The 19,954-nt window shown below is 28.6% G+C and overlaps 1 protein-coding gene across 1 annotated transcript; it reads right to left on the minus strand.

Moving 5' to 3' along the window:
- Positions 1-8,293: 8,293 nt before the first annotated feature.
- LOC108481798 (transcription factor MYB123-like) lies at positions 8,294-9,812 on the minus strand. The gene is made up of 3 exons (XM_017784880.2): positions 9,326-9,812; positions 9,107-9,236; positions 8,294-9,035 (listed from the first exon to the last, which is right to left on the minus strand). Exons 1-3 carry the CDS (start codon positions 9,456-9,458, stop codon positions 8,483-8,485), a joined length of 816 nt encoding a protein of 271 aa, XP_017640369.1. The 5' UTR covers positions 9,459-9,812; the 3' UTR covers positions 8,294-8,482.
- Positions 9,813-19,954: the final 10,142 nt, after the last annotated feature.

Consider the following 19,954-nt stretch of genomic DNA (forward strand, 5'->3'; position numbering starts at 1 on the left):
GGTTAGCATTCAGTCGAATAAACCGAATAGCAAATTTGCTGAAATAATAAACACATAAAGTAACGTAGTTACAGTTCGAATTCCACACCTGCAATGCGATCGGAGAAGACGACAGAGGCACAAAATTCCCAAATCCATAAATCAGCCATTTTGAGAAATAATCAGAAAGTAGAAGAGAGGGGATGAGAGGGGAACGTGAAAACAGAAAAGCCGAGAATAAAATAAAAGAGAAAAATAAAAACAACTTTAGTCATAAAACTAATAATTTAATAATTATAATTATTAGCTATAAAGAAAACAAAATAACATACCTACCAAAACGTTCACACTAAAACTCGAACCCAAAACTATGAGGTTCCCTAACACTCTCTCAACCACCAAACCAACAAGCCCATTCTAACACTAAACTACACATATCCACACACATGTGCAACCTTCCCACTGTCCCTACACTTTAAACTCAAAACTTCTAGGCCCAAAATTCGGGGTGGTACAATTTTAAAATTAATTAAAAATTTATATGCGTAAAATAATTTATAAAACATATCAGACTAGTCAATTAAGAAATTAAAATTTAAAAATATATAAATATTGGTTATTGTATACTAATACTAACTAAAATATGATATGATATAATGATAATCTTAATGTTGGATTAGAATTTACCAATGACAATGTTAATTGAATTTGTAATGCTTAATTCAACAAAAGCCTTTAAATTATTATTTTTTGTTGAAGTTATGCATCTAAATTAGTATTTGATTAATTTGTTTATTTAAATTTTGATTCTGTTACTTATTAGAACGTTAAAATAAAGTTTCAGTCAATGAAATTGTATCATGTCACCACCCATTAACCATTCAATCGAGGACATAATTAATTTAACCATCAAATTAGTTTCAAAAATATTATCGCGGACCTAAGTATAAATACCTAAATACACTCTCACCTTAGTTATGGCAATCTTTGCTACTTAAGCTACTGCAACTCTGGTATTTTTTTTTATTTTTTTTTACAATTCTTCATATTTTTACAAGGTATAATAACAGTACTGGAGAAAATAGAGAAGAATTGAGGACCGAAAAGGTGGTGGAAGGCATCGTAGACGAAGGAAGCGTATTGGTCACTTTCTCCGCCGCTCTCATTATTTCGGATTGAGCTGCAAGAGGGAATCGCCGTGGCTCCATCGTTGAATTCTGAGCAGTGAAGTTGCCGGGGACCAAACCCAAATTAACGGGTGACAGGCGGAAATAGTTACCACTATACTACAACAACAGCTCGGTGTCCTAATTGCTACAAAAGTATAATGTAAGAAACTTTGGTGTTTCAAGTGAATTAAGCAAGGCCCAATATTAACACACCGAGGCCTAAAGAAAACCCATGTCCATCAGACCTTATTCACTTAACTAAGTTGTCATCTAGGAACCAAGTTATCAGACCTAACAAGTAGCTATCAAGATCCAATAATCTTACCAAAAAATACCCTGAGCAATTGAAGTCACGAGGTCAACAGAGCAAGTCGAACAAACTAGTGCAGCAATATGGCTAGATAGACAACCAATGACGATACATCAAGCAGTCTAAATGCTAGGTATGAATACTTGGGAACAATCTCGTAAGGATGGAGGGAGTACCTAAAAATGGAATTTTTTTTATTAACTTTTAGGAATTTATAAATTAGTATAATAGTTAAATTGTATTTTTTTTCTCTTTCCCAAAAATTGATAAAAAATTATTCATTTTTAGTCTCTCTAAAACAATTTTTTGATTTTGCTCTCGAGTCTCTCATCCTACTTACGACACTATTTGTTACATTGCCTTTGAATCTTAACTATTCACCTTTTACAAAGTATTTCTCAAAGTATAAATTCCAACGCTTCAAAATTTACGTGTATCTTGCAAAGGAATGTATAGGCTCCAAATCCGATCTATCGTCTTTCGCCAATGATTTCCGAGCTTAAGCAGTTATAAAAAAATCATACCCTTACTGTTTTTTCTTTTTCTTTTTTTCAAGTTTGCATGTTCATTATGGGGTTGGTCCAATCTCATAACACACAAGTCAAAACAATGCTTTCAATTCCATCACTTCGCTAGACGGTTAGGTATTGCATTGTATTATGGTCAAAATATATGCACCCAATTTTCTTGTTTCTAAACCAACTATGTCTTTTCGGATTACCATATAATTGATAGTAATTTGCAGGTCAGTCAAAATTATTGAAGGGTTTTAGCTAACTCCAGCTATAGGGCAATTACAGTAAGTTATATTTAGTCAACTGAATGGTACATATCATGCAAAAAATTTCCATTCAGATGCATCAACTATAGATTTTAGTTATGGTATTTGGTGTTTTTCATATTATTATCCCTGTTATTGCGGTGTATGACTTTGCATTAATACTTTGGCTCATCTAAAAATATTCTAAGACATGTTTGTGTTCGATATGGATATGTTTAAATTTTTAAAATTTTCCTTATATTTAATAGATTCTTAGGCCTTTTAAATTTTATGAAAATTTTAATTAGGTCCTCAAAATTTTGCAAATTATCATTAAACCTATTAAAATTTTTAAAAATTTTAACTTGGCCTTTCAAAATTTTTAGAAATTCTTATTAAGCCCTCAATTTTTGAAAAATAATTAAACCCTTCAGGTTTTTTTGAAAATTCTTATTAAACCCTCTAAAAGTTTTAATTAAAAAATAAAAAAATTTGATTTTATATTAATTTTGAGTTTTGAGTTTTGGATTTATTTTGATAAAATGGAATTTTATTTTACTGAAATTTGGACATTATTTGGTGATTTTTTTGTAAGATAAATCTTAAAACTATACATGAACTTTGATTAAATGTACAATGTTATACATGAACTATGATTTCCGTGCAATTTTATACATGAAATTTTAATTTGATTCAATTTTCAAAATTACTAAGACAATTATTAATATATATATATATATATATATATATATATATATATCATTTACATTTATGTATTGCATACACAAATAAGTATATTTATATGAAAAGAAAGTGATGTATTTATTTCTTTAAATATGTATAATAAAATTACAATAAAAATTTCATGCGTATAATTACATCAAATCAATGTTCATGTATCAAATTACAATTGTATACATGCAAGTCGATTCATCAACTCGATTTGGTACAATTATACATATTTAAATAAATAAATACATCAATTTATTTTTAAATTAGATAAATATAATTATTTGTATATACAACATATAAACATAAAATTATATTACATCGATAATGGTTCTGTAATTTATCAAAATTAAATAATTAAAATTTGATGTATAAAATTAAATGTATCTATTTATGTATGAATATTGCTTATGTGCACAGTTAGGAAGAAAAAGAAAGGAACCATCCCAAATTTAAAGTTATAAGGTTAAAGTTTGTCGTTTGTGTTAAGATTGAAATTTTAAATTTCAAAAATGTAAGATTTAATTAATTATTTAATTGAAGAACATGGACTAAATTTACAACTTTAGGCATAGTACATGATTAATAACAAAAGTAACCAAACATATTTAATTACTACCATTTAGTTAGGACTGAAATTTCAAAATCTAAAAAAATGACAAGGACTAAATTTAACTAATTCAAAAAATACAGGGAGTAAAATTAAACAAACTAAAGTATAAAGATTAAATCCATAACTTATGCAAAGTAGAGGGACTTATAGCAGCATTTGACCAATTCTAAAACTAGGCCGTGACCCAATTCAACACCTAATTATTGTACGGCGGCGGCTCTCGCATCGATTCAGTGGGGCAATGACTATAGTAAAAGTTTCCGGTTCTGTCTATGGTTGCTGTCGGCCTATTTTTTGAGACCCTCATTGCACATGTTCGATTAAATTATATTTTTTGAGACCCTTAAGCTCTATGATGACACTCAAAACGTCATTACAGTTAGTCACCTCAACTTTTATAAATTTTATTTTGGTAATTAAAATAATATTATATTTTAGATACCATATTACCATTAGAGATGATTTTATTTTAGTTATTTATTTACTGTACATTTATTTTAATCACTAACTTTAAAAGGAAAAATAATTTTTTAATAAAACTCTGGTTTTCCTTCCACCAGAACAAAAATCTAGAATTGATTCTAACAAAGGAAAATAAATGAAAAGATAAAAGATAAAATAGTTTTTAATGTAAAACCAGGTTTTTCTTGTAAAACCCAAAACCTAGATTTTTTCTTTTATTAGGACAAAATTAAAATTAATTCTTAAAAAAATGAAAGATTTTTTTAAATATATCATATTCAAATTGTTCATGTGATAGATAGAAACATATTTAAAATTTGTTTCATATATTTTAAATAAGTTCCATGCCAGATTTGAGCTAACATTTAAGGCTCAAGTTAATGATTGGGTCGATGGAAAGACATGATTGATAAGATACTCATATTTTAAGAATTAAATTAAAATATTTTAAAGTATATAGACTAATTTAGAATTTAGATCATAGTTTAAGGACATTTGGTACAATAAACCCATCTTTATCTTATTATCATTTTTCTTATCTATCTTAAATCATGGTTTTTTTTCGCTCCGTCGATAGAAATATATTAATAATAGAAAGATGTTGAAATATATTTTAATTATTAATTTAATTATTTATATTATATATAAAATTTTCACCCAAATGTCACAAAATCTAATATTATATAATAAATTTTATTATAATCATTCAAATGTATTATTTACCAATCTAATATCTATGAATATTATTACAGTGGACCAACTTCTTGCATGAGCATTAATGACATGTAAGAAAATATTGTTTGATTATAATTAAAAGAAATTGACTTATATCCACCTTCAATTATTTTTGTAATGAAAACAATTAGATGATATCATCCCAAGGTTCTGTCTACGATTCTCACGAGAAAACTGACTTAAAAAATGGCCAACATAAAAAATATTATCTTCAAAACAAACATTGTCATGGTATTTTTTATTACTGACTCAAAACTCAAATATAATTTCGAACTACTGATCTACAATCCACGTAGATACGGAAGAATTTGAGCCGCACAAAATAAAGACATTAGGGGCTCGCGGGAAAAGCTCGTGAGCCAGGCTTGCATGTTTCTGGGTGTTTACAGGCAAAGGATGCGAAATCATGTGGGTAGTTCAATGAACACGTGTTAAGTCTAAAACATTATATGTGTTGGCATGCATGGAGCCTATCTAAAGACTTCATTCAATGAACAGTAACCGTATCTTATAAATATCTGATTTCCCTCATCGAGAGGACACACAGGAAAACACTCAACAAACATGAATTTTCATAAAGTATTATTAAGTATATTGTAAGTAAAAATTTTAAAAATATAATAAGTATAATTAAAAATGATGTTTTTATTGTTATTTTCAATATATTATAAAGAGATATGAGAATATCTTAAGTTTACTCTTGAGGTTATTTTATATGAAAAATAATAATAATCTTTTTATTAATTATTTATAGTATTTAATATTAAAACTATGTTAACTTCAAAGAATATTAAATTTATTCTTAGATATGTTTTTAGAAAATAATTAAATGGATTTATCTCCTAAATTTCTTTATCAATTTATCAAAATTTTATAGCAGTAATAAGAGAATATAGAATGTTCTAATTTAACTAATTAAGTTACTCAATTGATAATTGTTTCTATTGTAACAATTAAGAAGATGTAAATTCAGTGTGCTTAAAAATATATTTTTTGCAATTTAGAAATAGATATCATATAAATAATAATAAGGCTTAATATACCATTTATTATCTATTTAGTTTCAATTTTAATTTGGTATCTAAGTTTAGCATCAATATTCAGTTTGGTATCCAAACCAAACATCATCATATAACCCAATAAATATTTGACATGTGCGCTTTAGTAAATAAATACGTATTTAATCGAGACAAAAGAAAAACTTAAGTACCAAATTGAATATTAAAGTCAAACTTAGGCAATGATGGATCCAATCTTTTACTCTAAGGGGGCGAAACTTATAAAACTGAACGACCTTTTTCCTAACGTAAACAAGTGTCAATTCTTCTCAGATACGTTTTTTTTTCTGATCAAACAAATCAGTTTAATGTTTTTTAAAAGCATGAACAATTTAACAATAAAAAAAATTGCACTATATAAAATTAAATATTTCTTTCCAATATGCAAAAAGAACAACTAATACTATACTAAAAATTTCATAAATATCGTTATAATAAAAAAACATAATTTATGTAAAAATATTTACGGAAGGACGATAATTTGTATTTTTTTACTCTGTGCTTTCAATATCGGCATCAAACTGCTTTTTTTTCCTCTCTGCAGTGTCGACACCTTACCAGAGAAAGATAATTCTTTAACAAGACATACAAATCAAACTACAAGAAAGACACTAACCTAATATGTATGGGTATGAGCCAAATCAATTAATTATGAAATTTGGCTTTAAAGTTCATATTGGGCCTCTAAGTTTAGTCTTTCAAAGCCCATCATAAATTAATATTTGATTATTATTATTAAAGTTCTATAATTAAAAATTTTAAAAATATTTTATTAATATAAAGTATAACTTTATGGCTTAAAGGGCGAATGTTTTACAATGTGGACATCAAATCTAAAAACATGATAATTTATATATAAAATTTAAAATTTGAAATCCATCTGAACTTAAATACTTGTATAGAACAGAAAAAATTTAAATACCAAATTAAATATTAAAGTCAAACTTATAATATTAACCTACATGCAAAATAATTGAAGAGAAAAGGACAAAGGACAGGCAGGAGGTTGATCCCCAAAAGTTGATAAATTTATATTTTAATCCTTTTATATTTTAAAATTATTTGTACGTTTAAGCGAGGTGCATGCATGGGTAAATCTAACAATCTCCTCACCAAAAGGTAATCAACAGTAGAGGCTGAATTATAGGTACCGTTTCCTGTTGTGATCAATCATTAACATACCCTACGCTTTGTGGGTTTATATTAATACAATATTGACCTTAAAAATAAAGAACGTGATGTAATTGGCTATCACATCATCATCATATTTAAAGTTTTTACCTAAATCTGTACCGTTTTAAGGATTCCCATCTAACGGTCAAATTCCATCCACCAACACACGGCTTTTACCTAACATGACATTTTGGGTCACGTGTCACAACTATGTGTTCTCTTGGTATCAATTTGAAAATTAGACAAGTTTAATTTAATTTTTCAACATTGTCCTTGCTAGGTCATGGGAAGCACTTGTGAACTTCTTACCCACAAAATTTCAATATCATTCAACTTTTTTAAAATCTAAAATTTGAAATGACTTACAAATGAGGTAATGAGATCAACCCTTAATTATTTTTCTATTTTAGGCGACGTAAATATTTACATCATTTATTAATTTGGTATTCACAAAATTTAAATTTGAATTTACCCAAACAATATTAATATATATATATATATATATATATATATATATATATATGAGATAATAAGAGCATTCCTCAATTATTGTCCTTACTAGGCCTACAACATGGAAAGTAACATGTGAAACACTTAGTAACTTCATAATTCCACATCCTTCAATTTCACAAATTATTCAAATCCGACATTATATTATATTTTTCAAACTTTGAGAGTTTATTTTTCTTTTAAAAGTAAAAGATTCGTTAACATGAAAGAATTAAGACAAACTGAAGAAGAAATGAACAAATTATATATGGTTCTTGACTCCCTCAACTTAAATGGTGGTGCCAAAATATAAAAACTCGGAACATATTCATGAAAAAAATTGTGTAGGTGAAATGAAGTTGCCTTATTAACATTCTGTCGAATTCACTGTAAATGTACATGTTGAAACACCTCTTTCAAACAAAGTTTCAAAGCTAAAATAAAAATTAAAATTGAAAAAGTTGAAAAAGGATAAAAACTGAAGAGATAATAAAACCATTTAAAAATCTAAAATGACCCAAAATTCATATTCACTAATACTCATAGGAACAAATCAATGATGCATGCTTGAGAATTGAGATTGTTTTTGCATTAGACATTTTTTCACGTGCAATTTTCTTTTGGTCCCACAACCTTATTAGGAGGCAAATTTTCCAAGTAACTACAGCCTACACTGTTTTGGTTGCATGTGTTATTTTTTGGGTTAATTCCATGACAAGTCCTTTAATTGCAGATCAAAGTTTAAATCCATCTTTAAACTTTAAAATATTTTAACCAAAGATCAAAAGAAGAGAATGAGGTTAAAAACAAGAATGGTAGCATTAACCAGACACGTCGATAAGTTATTTATTTTTCAACATCGAAATTTACAGTAATTTTCTCATAACATGCAAACTTCCAACAAGCATAAAGAAGCATTATTTTTTTTCTTTTAATCTTAAGAAAAAAAGATATACAGTGAAATGGTTGCCTTTATTTTTCACTGTAGCAGTACTGATATTCGTATCATGGCCATTCATCAGTGTCAAGCAAAAAGGCCAATGATTCCAAATCAGTGGCATAATTGTCATCAAGACAATGACTAGTAGACCAATCTTTAAACATTGCCTCACCCAACGGGAAGTGCTGCTGCATAGGATTCTCCTCAAATTCTCCACCATCGTGTGATTTCAACCGTTCATTTATCTCAAAGCTCAACAAGTCAGAGCCGCCATCACTGTACAATGACTCAAGCATTTGAATTCCATTGTGAGCTTCAATTGTTGCAATACCACCACCCATTTCTTCATTATTATTTGTACAGTGATGTTGACCATGTCGATGAGTTGCAGGTGGTTGTAATGGGACCATCACCTTGCTGCTACACCTAATAGCTTTAGTTCGAATCACTTCGATTTTGGTTGAACTTTTCGAGGGTTCATTGAGTCTAGACTCGGTTGGTATTGTTTTAGCTTCAATGGATGCTTGAGCTTTAGCTCTCTTACCTAAAGTAGTGTTCCAGTAGTTCTTGATTTCATTGTCTGTTCGCCCGGGTAGCCTTCCAGCTATTAAAGACCATCTGCGAGTTCATACCTTTAAACAAGGTCTCGAGTTTACTAAGCTGAAAGGAGAGAGAAAGAGATTACAAACCTGTTGCCAAGAAGATTATGGAGTCTTATAATGAGTTCTTCTTCATCATGAGAGATGTTGCCTCTTTTAATATCTGGTCTAAGATAATTCAGCCATCTAAGTCTGCAACTTTTGCCACATCTCTTCAAACCTGCATTTTGGGGGACATAAACCATCAAAAGGCATGAACTGAAAAGCATAATTACAATAATTTCACTTTGGGGTTTTATATATATATACCAGCTCTCTTGGGGAGGTTTCTCCATTTGCCTTCACCATGAACATGAATATATGATGTAAGTATTTTATCTTCTAAAGCAGTCCAAGCTCCTTTGTTGAGTCCTTCCTTGGAGCAACATGGACTCCTTCCCATATTTCTCCTAAACTCTCTCTCTTTTTCTCACTCTCTCCCTCTATTTATAAACCCATAAAAATGGAGGATGACCCCATGCATCAACTTAAAAAGACTTCAAGTTGCAAAGCAAATTATTAATACATGTGTGTGTATATATATATATATATACATGGTTAGGCTTCAAAAATTGGACTAAAATCTACATATGAAGAAATAATGTGTATGTTTGTAGTCTCAATCAAAAAGAAATGTATGGTAATCTAATATTTTGTAGCAAGTTGAAATGAATAATTGTTTAGAAAAAGCCTTTAATTTAGGGGTTATGATGTCTGTGGAGCACTGTGAATGGCAAGTGGCAAAAGAAGATAACACATGCTCTATTTTGTGTATATTGATGTGTTTTTAAAATTTGGTTTAAAAAAAAGTGTAGAATGTGAAGTCTCATATACAATTTTGTCAGTTTCTGTTCTCAGCAGCCTAGTATTTGTCACTTTACTGGGCCTTTTACATTCAATTTCCATCGCAGAATCTTGTTCTACCTTTGTTTTCTTGCCCGAGAAAGTGAAAGGAATTTTCCACATTCAAAGGAATTTTCCCATTCAACATGAAGGAAAAGAAAAAGGAAAAAAAAAAGAGAGTTTTTACCTTATGTCTGCTTCTTTGCTTCAAACAGGTTTATTTGTAGGGTAAATTGCATCTAAGGTCATTAAACTATTAGTAAATTTATGTTTTGGTCGGTCAACTTCAAGAACTTATAAAATAGTCATTGAATTATTCGAAAAAAATTATTTAACTTACTTGGTTGTTAAAATCTCTACTATATGGCCTTCTCTGGATGCATTGCCTGCACCAATCGAAAGCTCTCGTTCCACTTCTCTTCCACAATTCAGTTTTTTTCATGAAACAACTTTGAATGTCACGAATCTTCAACTAAAATCTAAACAGCTTTCTTCTTCAATTTTCAACACTAACCATCAGATCAACTTGGATCTAAAATATATTCTTCTACTCGTTGATGAATATTGATCTACCGTACTAATTGTTGAATCGTTGTTGGAGCTCTCACTTAACAATCCAGTGACTTAAATGAAAACTTTCGAATGATTTAGTGACCATTTTATAATTTTTTAAAGTTGAGTGTTATTAAAACATAAACTTACTAATAGTTTAGTGGCATCATGTGTAATTACCATTTTTTTTCTATTTATTTAGATAAGCTGTTATATTTTCATTATACAAAAAACAACCCTTAAATTTTAATTGGCTTTCAAAGATGCCCTTAAATTTTGATTGGAGCCCGAATAAGCTCTTATCTTGTTCTCGTTCCTTATATATATAAAAATTGTGGATGTCCTACTACAACATCTCATAACATGTTTAAAATCATTTGTGAAGAAAAATTCTAGCCATAATGAATTGTTGGGAACTCTAATTTTATAAAAAAAAAATTATTTTAATTTTTCATCTCTTTTAACTCTTAAATTTACATTTTTTATCAAGTCATCTTAAAATAGATGAAAAAGTTGACATTTGTTAACTTTGTTAATGTGACATGCAAGTATATTATCACATGGATGCCACGTAAGCAATTCATTTTTTAAAATTTAAAATTAATTAATTACTAATATGACATACACATTAATTGTCACATAAATGCTATAACGAACATTAATTTTTCTATCCATTTTGAAATAAATTAACAAACAATCAAATAAATCATTATGCTAAAATTTTAACATCATTGTCAGACTTTTAGGTTCAACTTTTATGCAATACAACTATCTTAATTTTTTTATTAAATTAAATCTATGTTATATTGAAGCATAGTTATTGAGCTTGACTTCTCATCCAAAATAAGTTAACTTTCATCAATGTTAAAATATAACAATTTTGAATTTATATGTGTGGTTGAATTGCATGTTGTCCCCAACAATATCCCACGTTAATGTCTTAAATGAAATGAAGGTCTCAAGAGGATATTCAACGATGACGGTTTAAAAAAGCATGGACTCCTCCTCATAGTGCACTATTGTCAATCCCTCTCTTTAAAGTTTTATGATTTTTTTAAAAATCATATAATTATAATTTTAAAAATATCTTTTTTAATTTTAGAAAATAAATAATTAATTTTAAGATTTTTTATATTTTCGGATTTTTTGTTTGACAGAATTATTGATAGGAAAAATTTAAAAGTATCGAAATTAATGTTTTCGTTAAAGGGGTAATGAAAATTAACAAACAAATCACCAAAATGTAACAAATCAATAATGATAGCGACTTTTATATAACTTAACATAATTTTAATTAAATTTGTGTGTGGTTGAGAGGTTTGGTTGCCTTAAGAAACTAGGGAAGGTTGAATTCTTGAACCGATGGAGGGATCGATTTGATATATATAATTAAGACTCAAATAATTTGTAAACTATTAATTACAATATTACATAATCATGGAGTCATTTTACTATAGTACCATAATTGAACTCTCTCTTATTATATACCATCATGAAAGTCACTTATTAAGTGCTTGGCCAATGATCTTGTCATAAATGTATTTACTTTCATATGATATCCTTTAATCTTTTTGGAATAAATCTGTTCTCCCAATATGATTTTATTTTATCTCATGATAAATATTTCCTTCATAAAAAACCAATTACTAATAAATAGTAATTAAATCAATTATCTCTAAGACAAATTATCCGTGACCACACTACTTTTCATCCATGCATTCTGATTGCACCAAATTATTACTCCATGCCCCCGCAAGAGATTATCGACATCTTTAGTGGCTATCATTCCCTTAAACTCCTTGGGCTTTATGACTTCAATCTAGTGCTTTGTCATGGCTTCGAGAACACCTCCCCCCCACGGTTGCTTTGGATGTCGTGAGGTCTCCCTTAAGTTCCTCGAGTTCCTTCATTAAGGCTTGCCGCCATAGCCTCTAGCGTATCAGTCTGTTAGGCAAGTAGGCCTATGGTCTCGAAAAAGGCCCCTTGAACCTCCCCCTTGAGCTTGAGCTCCTCTCTTGTTGACTCGAGTACCTTGACACGCCCTTCAATGACTTCTATGCTGGTAACGAGTTAAACAAATTCAACTCAACCTTCACCATATGGATCTCCACAGTCACTAATAGGTTTCTAGAGCTCTCCCTTAAGCTCACCTTCTTTTCCTTGGTCGTCGCATGGGCTTCCTCCTCTTGGTGTCTTACCTTCGATTGGGACATCATCGCATTGGCATCATCGAGCAAACTAGTTCTCACATGCTTGTACTTTTTATGAGTAATCGTGTGGCCTTGAACAAGTTATCACATGGTTTTTATTTTTATATAATTATAATTATATAATTTATAATTTTATAAAATAAATTATAAATTTTAATATTTTTAGTTTTTTTAAAATTATTGTTAAGAAAAATTCTAAAAGTATCCAAATGCTAATTTAGCTATAGTTCAAGGCTTAATTAGTTACTAGCCCTTTGAGTTGATGTGTCATGTCATCATTTCGCTAAAGGATAATAAAAGTTAACAAATAAATTAATAATTAAAATATAATAACCCAATAATGTTAGTGGTTATTATGCAACTTTTGAAACTTAGGTTAACCAAACTTAATTTTAATAAAAGTTTAGCGGTCGTTAATGTAATTTACCCAAGTAAGAAATAACAAAAAGAAAAATTAAAATTGAGAGCATAAATGTTAGTTAAAAGCTCTTTTCATCTTTAGACAAAGATATATTAAAAGATGACAAAAAGAAAGGATATTATTTGAATTTTCAATTAATGTGATTGAAACATGTAGGAGAAGTTAATATTTAAATAAATAAGTAGCATGTTTGTAATAGATAAAAATAGAAAATTTATATTGGAAAAAGCTTTTAAATTTTTATAAATACAAATGCAAATGATAGGGAAATTTCAAAATTATTGGAAAGCTAATTTAATTTAGTTAATGGACGAGTGTATACAAATACATATACTAAAACATATTTTTTACTAAAATGTATTTGATGTTGTTTTTCAGGATGTAGGTTGGCCATCTCTTTTTGGGATTGTTTGTTGGAAGATATGGAAATAGAGGAATTTGTGTGTTCCAAGATTCTCCCTTCAACATAAGTAGTGTGATCCTCTCCTCTTGTTGGTGTGCGAGTTCTTTGGTGTGTGAGTTCTATTAAGCAGTGGCGGGTCAAATTAGGGGAAAGCAATATTAATCGAACTAGGAATCAAAGATGGATTCCACCGTCCACTGGTTTCTTTAAACTGAATACATATGGTGCTCGAAACCCGAAATTGGGTCTTGCTTGATCGGCAACAGTGACGCGTAATGAGTATGAAGGATGGATGTGGGGAATAGAAAGAAACATTGGGAGATGTAGTGTATTACAAACTGAGCTCTAGGCTATTTATGATGGACTCCAGTTAGCTTGGGAAGCTAAATGGGTAAATATTATTACTGAGTCTGATTGTGCTCTAGCTATTAAAAGTGTTCATGGTGATGGTAGAGGACATTCTAATAGAGATTTGATTCTGCGAATTCCAGAACTATGCAGTCATGAGTGGAGAGTGCTCTTTAAGCAAATTCCTAGAGAGGTGAACTCTATTGCGGAAACTTTAGCTGATTTGATGAAAGGTTTTCCAATTGGCACAAGAGTTTTTCATGTAGCCCCTCCTCCGGTTGATGGTAAGATACAAATGGACTGATGCTCTCTGCTATCCAACTCTGATTCTACTATTAGCTCGTAATTAATACTTTTATATCTTGTTAACAAAAAAAAAACATATTTTTTTACTAATAAGGATTTGGTTTTATGAGAAAAAAATTTACTTTTTTAATATTAACGATTTGTACTAGTGAATAGAATGGGGTTCGTCCATTCACTATCTAAAAAAAATAGATCTATTTTATATCTTTCTATTATGTATGGAATTTATAGTTTCAATTGACGTAAATCCAATTTTATTTAAGACTTTGAAATTTTGAGTTCTTACACTAGATTTGAAATGAGGAGAAGTGAGGGAAAAGTAATACAATAAAGGAAAGGAAAGGATTAATATTTTCTTTATTAATAAACTATGATTTTAAAATTTTAGGATTTTATATTTTAATATTTGATGAACTACAAACATTCGAATCAAATTTCAAAATTTAGTTTAGGCCAATACGAATCAACCTAGACTACTATTGATAGATTAAAAAAAAAAAAGTTCAAATAAATGTTTAAGGGCTTATTTGAGTTTTTTTTTTTTTTTTAAATACACAAGGGTTATTCTAAATAAAGGGACAAAGTTGAAGGACTAATTTAATATATTAACCTAATTTCGAAGAACATTCCTTGGATCTTTCCCACTTTTATGCACCCCATATACTTACCTAACCGTATTGCCGGAGTGACCCAACTAAAACAGATAGTTGGTTGGAGATTACAAAGGCAGGAAATTTATGATATTTTTGTGTTTTTTATTTAAAATTTTGATAAATTATTTATTATATATTAGATCAAAAGGAAAATTGGTCTTTTTTATTAAAAATTTCATCAATTTTTATTTTTAAAAACTGGCGTGATTAACAGAATAACTAAATAGTTAAATGTTTTGTGCCACGTATAACTCATTTTGAAGTATATGAACGGGTTTTTAACAGAGAAATAGATGAAATTTTTAATAAAAAAATTAATTTACTTTTTAATTTAACGTATAAAAACTAATTTACCTATTTTTAAATAAATAAAATAAAATATAATCTAACTTTTAGTAAAAAATATTCGATAATACACTCTATTTCAGCAAGCTTAAGAAAGGGAAAGGCAAATGCGTTGGCCGTCTCTGTTTTGTTTTGTGTCTTTTTGCTTTTGGACCACTTTGGCAAGTTTTCGTTATGTGACAAAAGCATGTTATCATGCTTTGGGGTGGGTCTTATTATTATTTTTTTAAAAATCGAAGTTACCTTTTAGAAAACAAAAGAATTTTTGTTATTTTACTATTTTCAGAATTTGTGTTTTTTATTTTTATCGTAGTTTTTAAATTTTAGTGTGTAATTTTATATTATCGATGAATTTGTTGAGGATGCATTATTAAAAATTAAATCAATTTTATAATATTTTATAATGTATTATCATCTGATTAATGGATATTGAAAAACGTTTATGTTTAATGCAATAACGCAATGTAATTCTATATGCTATCAATAAACCTAATGAAACCACATCCATATTTAATTTCATTTTTAAAACTATTGATTATATGTGATTCAATATTAATGCTTAAAATTACACAATAAAATTATAAATCTAAGATCCCATATTAGCGGACAGAAAATATCGTATTAACTTTGAATTAAAATTTTTGTAAATTAAATTAAATTGGGCGATCAAATCATCTGAACTGATAGACTAATCAACTCAGGATTTGATGGATTTAATCATTTACAGTCAGTAAATTACCGACCACAGAAAAGGACTGACATTTTCTATTTAGAAGACACTGGATGGAGTATCTAGAAACTAGAAGACACCAAACTTTTATTTAGAAATAAATAAAAAGAGTGAGGGAAAAGGGGAATATGGTGCCAAATACCTGTTTGGTATGCATGCCTATCAACAATAGTGTCCAAAGGACTGATCAGTTGACATTCACCGATGTGAGCGCAAAATGATAAAAGATTTCTCTTGCATGTGTGAACACATGGGGTAGTTTATTTAGGGCTGGCCAAATATCTCCAGCCACCTGGGATTCAATCTGTTTCCAATATATATGGGTGGTTTTTTTCATTTTTATTTTTTGAAAAACGAATTTCAGGTGTGATAGGTATTTAATTAGAACAAAAGAAAATTTGTTGTATTAATTAAATTTCAAGTGTTAGTTTGAGAAATATTAGATTACAAGACTAAACACTAAAGTCAAATTTAAATACTTGAGAAAAAATTTAAGAATTAAATTGAACATTTAAACCAGATATAGGTGTCACTAATTAAAAATTTCTAGTTTTGGTAGGAGGGAGTTTAGATTAAACAGTAGTGCCTTGCTCAAGATAATTACCTAAATACTCCTCTTTAAATTTTAGGGTAAACTTCATTAGTAGTCATCAAACTATGATTTTTTTTTAGGTCCCAAGAATTTTTTACCTAGATAATATAATAAAAATTAATTAAAAAAATGGGGTAGGTTGTAGATTAATTACGAGAATGGAACATTTTCTACAATGGAATTGGATGCCACCAATGTGTCAAGCGGTACTACCTTACAGAACACCTAATCATTTGACAATCATTTCAAGTGGGAATTTTTTTTTTTAAGTGTTGACGCCACTTTGCCAAGCAACACCAAAAAAATAGTCGTATTTTTTTAAATACATAACAAATACCATACGAGTAAAAATTATTATTTTTAAAGTGTTGCTGCCTGACACATTCGCGGAACCAATTGGGAACTTAAAAAAAAAAGTGGCTGATTAGTGACATCGGAGGGTAACACCTGATAGTGTGGCGGCACCAAAATTTATATTTATACCCCCTTCCCAACCTCTCCGCCCCCCCCTTCAAAAAAATATATATATTGTTGTTTATCAATTCCGAAACAAAACAAGAGAGAAAAAAATTGAGTTGTTAAAGTTGAAGGGTAGAAATCTTAAGTTTGAAATAGTGACAAAAGTCTTAAATTTGGATCCCTATAGCTATTAGAAATCAAGATTGAAGATCAAGAATATTAATTTTTCATTTTAAAAATCAAGTTGATAAAATTAGTTTGTAATTATTTTTATGTAATTTTATTTTATTTCTAGTTATGTGACTAAATATTGATAATTAATTTCTAGTATGAGATTTAAGTTATATTGTTAGATAAAAAAATTATTGTTTTAAAATGGTATGAATTATTTTAATAGCAATTAATATATTTTTTGTTTTAATTTATTTTACATATTTAATATTGAAGATGAATAATAAATTCTTCTCAAAACTCCAACACACAATACAAACAAAAAAAAAATTCCCCCAAAACTCCAACACAAACAATTATTTTTTCTCTCCTCTTACTTCAACCGTTCTTTTAGGGGCGGGGGAGGGGACCAGATGTAATATATATGGGTAAGAGGAAAAGGGAAAAAAAATAGAGAGTGTCGACTAGGCTATCATGACTAATTGGTCCCGTCGATAGCAAGGCATCAGGTCGATGTTAGCTAACGGTTGCGATAGCCTATCCAACAACTCTTACCTTATTTTTTCTTTTACAACTTTTTTTTTAATTAGACACGTGTTTTTTAAAAAACAAATTCTACTGGTGTCGCCAATGTATCAAGTAGCATCACAAGAAATTTATTTTTTACTCATTCGATATTTGTTCTATATTTAAAGAAAATACTCATATTTTCCTGAAAAATTGTATGCAGTCTTACATTATTTTTAAGTTATCAATCAAATTTAATATTAATAATTTAAAAACTTTTATAATATTTTATGTAAATTGAGCATAATTCATTTTAGTTTTTCGAAATGGATGTAGTCTTACCTTATGCTTTAATAATATAATTAAATAAGTGTATGAGTATTTTAATTATTTTACTTAGGTTATAATTTTAATATGGAGCCCCATTTATAATATTTGGAAATTGAAAACATATATTGTTATAATACTTCTGTATATTATTGGTAATTTAAATATTTATTATTTGATACTAAAAGAAAGTTAGAAATTTGTCACAAATTACCATTTATTTATATAGTTACCCAATTGAACCCTTAGTGATGAAAACAAAACTAATAGATTCTCTCCATTAAATAGAATCGATCGTATTGATTATTAACAGCAGTAGACATAATTGACAAAAAAACATGAGAAGTTATGCATGTTACTTGTCATGTAGAAATATGCCGACGTAGCATATTAGATCAATAAAAATTAAAAAATGTATGCACATAATGAACCTAAAGAAAGGAATACACATTTATCTGAATCTAGACATCTATTTATCCAGTTTCATTTTAAATATCACATACTTCATTTTGTTAGGCGAAGTATTGCTATTTTGTTAGGTGAAGTATTGCTATCTTTTGATCAAATATGATTCCCCATAAATAATTAAAAAACCCAGGAAGTAAATAAATTTGGTAACAACTTAAGTTTACATTTACACATAAATTATCAAAGCAGAATTTATATTAGTAACAACTAGTCAACGACAAAGAAAGCCCTCTGCCTGTCAATAGTTGTGGAGTTTTTAATATTTTATAATTTTAAAAATATTTTATTATTTTTAAAAATCACATTCAAAATAAATTTATATAAATTTATGTCCAGATTTAAACGCACGTGGATAAATTTTTTAAGATTCATTTTGCACTGACAATTTCATAATTATTTTTTATTTTCATATAATATTTATAATTTAAAATACATTTTATAATATTTTAATAACCATATATAAAATAAATCTAAACAAATTGATGTTTTGTTTGTTTAGATTTATTTTAAATGTGCATTTTTAAAATTAATTATAGGATGTCTTTAATTTTTTAATTGTTGCTTACTCGTATATATTCTATAGCAACCATTGTAATTGTTCTCCTATCCATTAAAATCTTGAGCCTCAATTTTTTTAATCCAAGTTCATTGTTGAACTTAGTAATTATTTTTACATTAAAGTCTAAATTAGACAATTGTTCCTACATCGAGGCATGTATTTTGTTTTAGTCCAAGTTAATTCTAGAACTTGGCAATTCTCGTATTGGGGTTGAACTTTAAGGTTTTCAATGAAATATCATAGATTAATTTAGACAAAAAAAAATGTTCAAGTCCTAATATAAAAAAAGTTGCTAAATTTAGAGATTAATTTGAAAAAAAATATTTAATCCTCATTATAAAAACAATTACTAAATTTAAGGATTAATTTGAAAAAAAAAATTAAGCATTTATATAAAAATAATTTATCAAATTTAGCCTATTAATATAACTTCCCAATTTACTTAACACTCCATCGTTGGAACTTGAAAGTTGCAAAAGGTTTCGTTTTTGTGGGTGGACCACTATTGCAGGTAATTTTGTCGGGTCATGGAGGGTGGGCGACATGTTTTAAAACAAGGTTTGCTTCCTTAGAAATTATTAAGGTTAAATTTGGCTATTACTTCATGTAGTTTCTGAAAGTTATTGATTTAGTCCCTATAATTTTCAAATTTAATCTTTGTACTTTTGAATTGGTCAATTCTAGTCTCAATACTTCTCAAAATTTTAAATTTTAGTCCTGACCAAAAAATTAGAGTATTTTACTAAAAAGGCCCATTTCCAACATTATTTACAGAAATTGGCCACTTAAAATATTATTTACTGGAATGGGCCAAAAAATACAAAATGCTTCCACATAGGCGCGTTTTAAGGGAAAATTGCAGAAAAAAGCTCCCTTGAGGAAGCGCTTTTGCCATATCAGCAAAAGCACACCCACGTCAGTGTGTTTTTGCTAACATGGAAAAAGCGCTTCATCGAGGGAGCTTTTTTCTACAATTTCCCCTTAAAACGCGCCTACGTGGAAGCG

The sequence above is a fragment of the Gossypium arboreum genome, chromosome 7 (genome assembly GCF_025698485.1).
Source record: "Gossypium arboreum isolate Shixiya-1 chromosome 7, ASM2569848v2, whole genome shotgun sequence".
In the NCBI taxonomy this organism is placed as follows: domain Eukaryota; kingdom Viridiplantae; phylum Streptophyta; class Magnoliopsida; order Malvales; family Malvaceae; genus Gossypium; species Gossypium arboreum.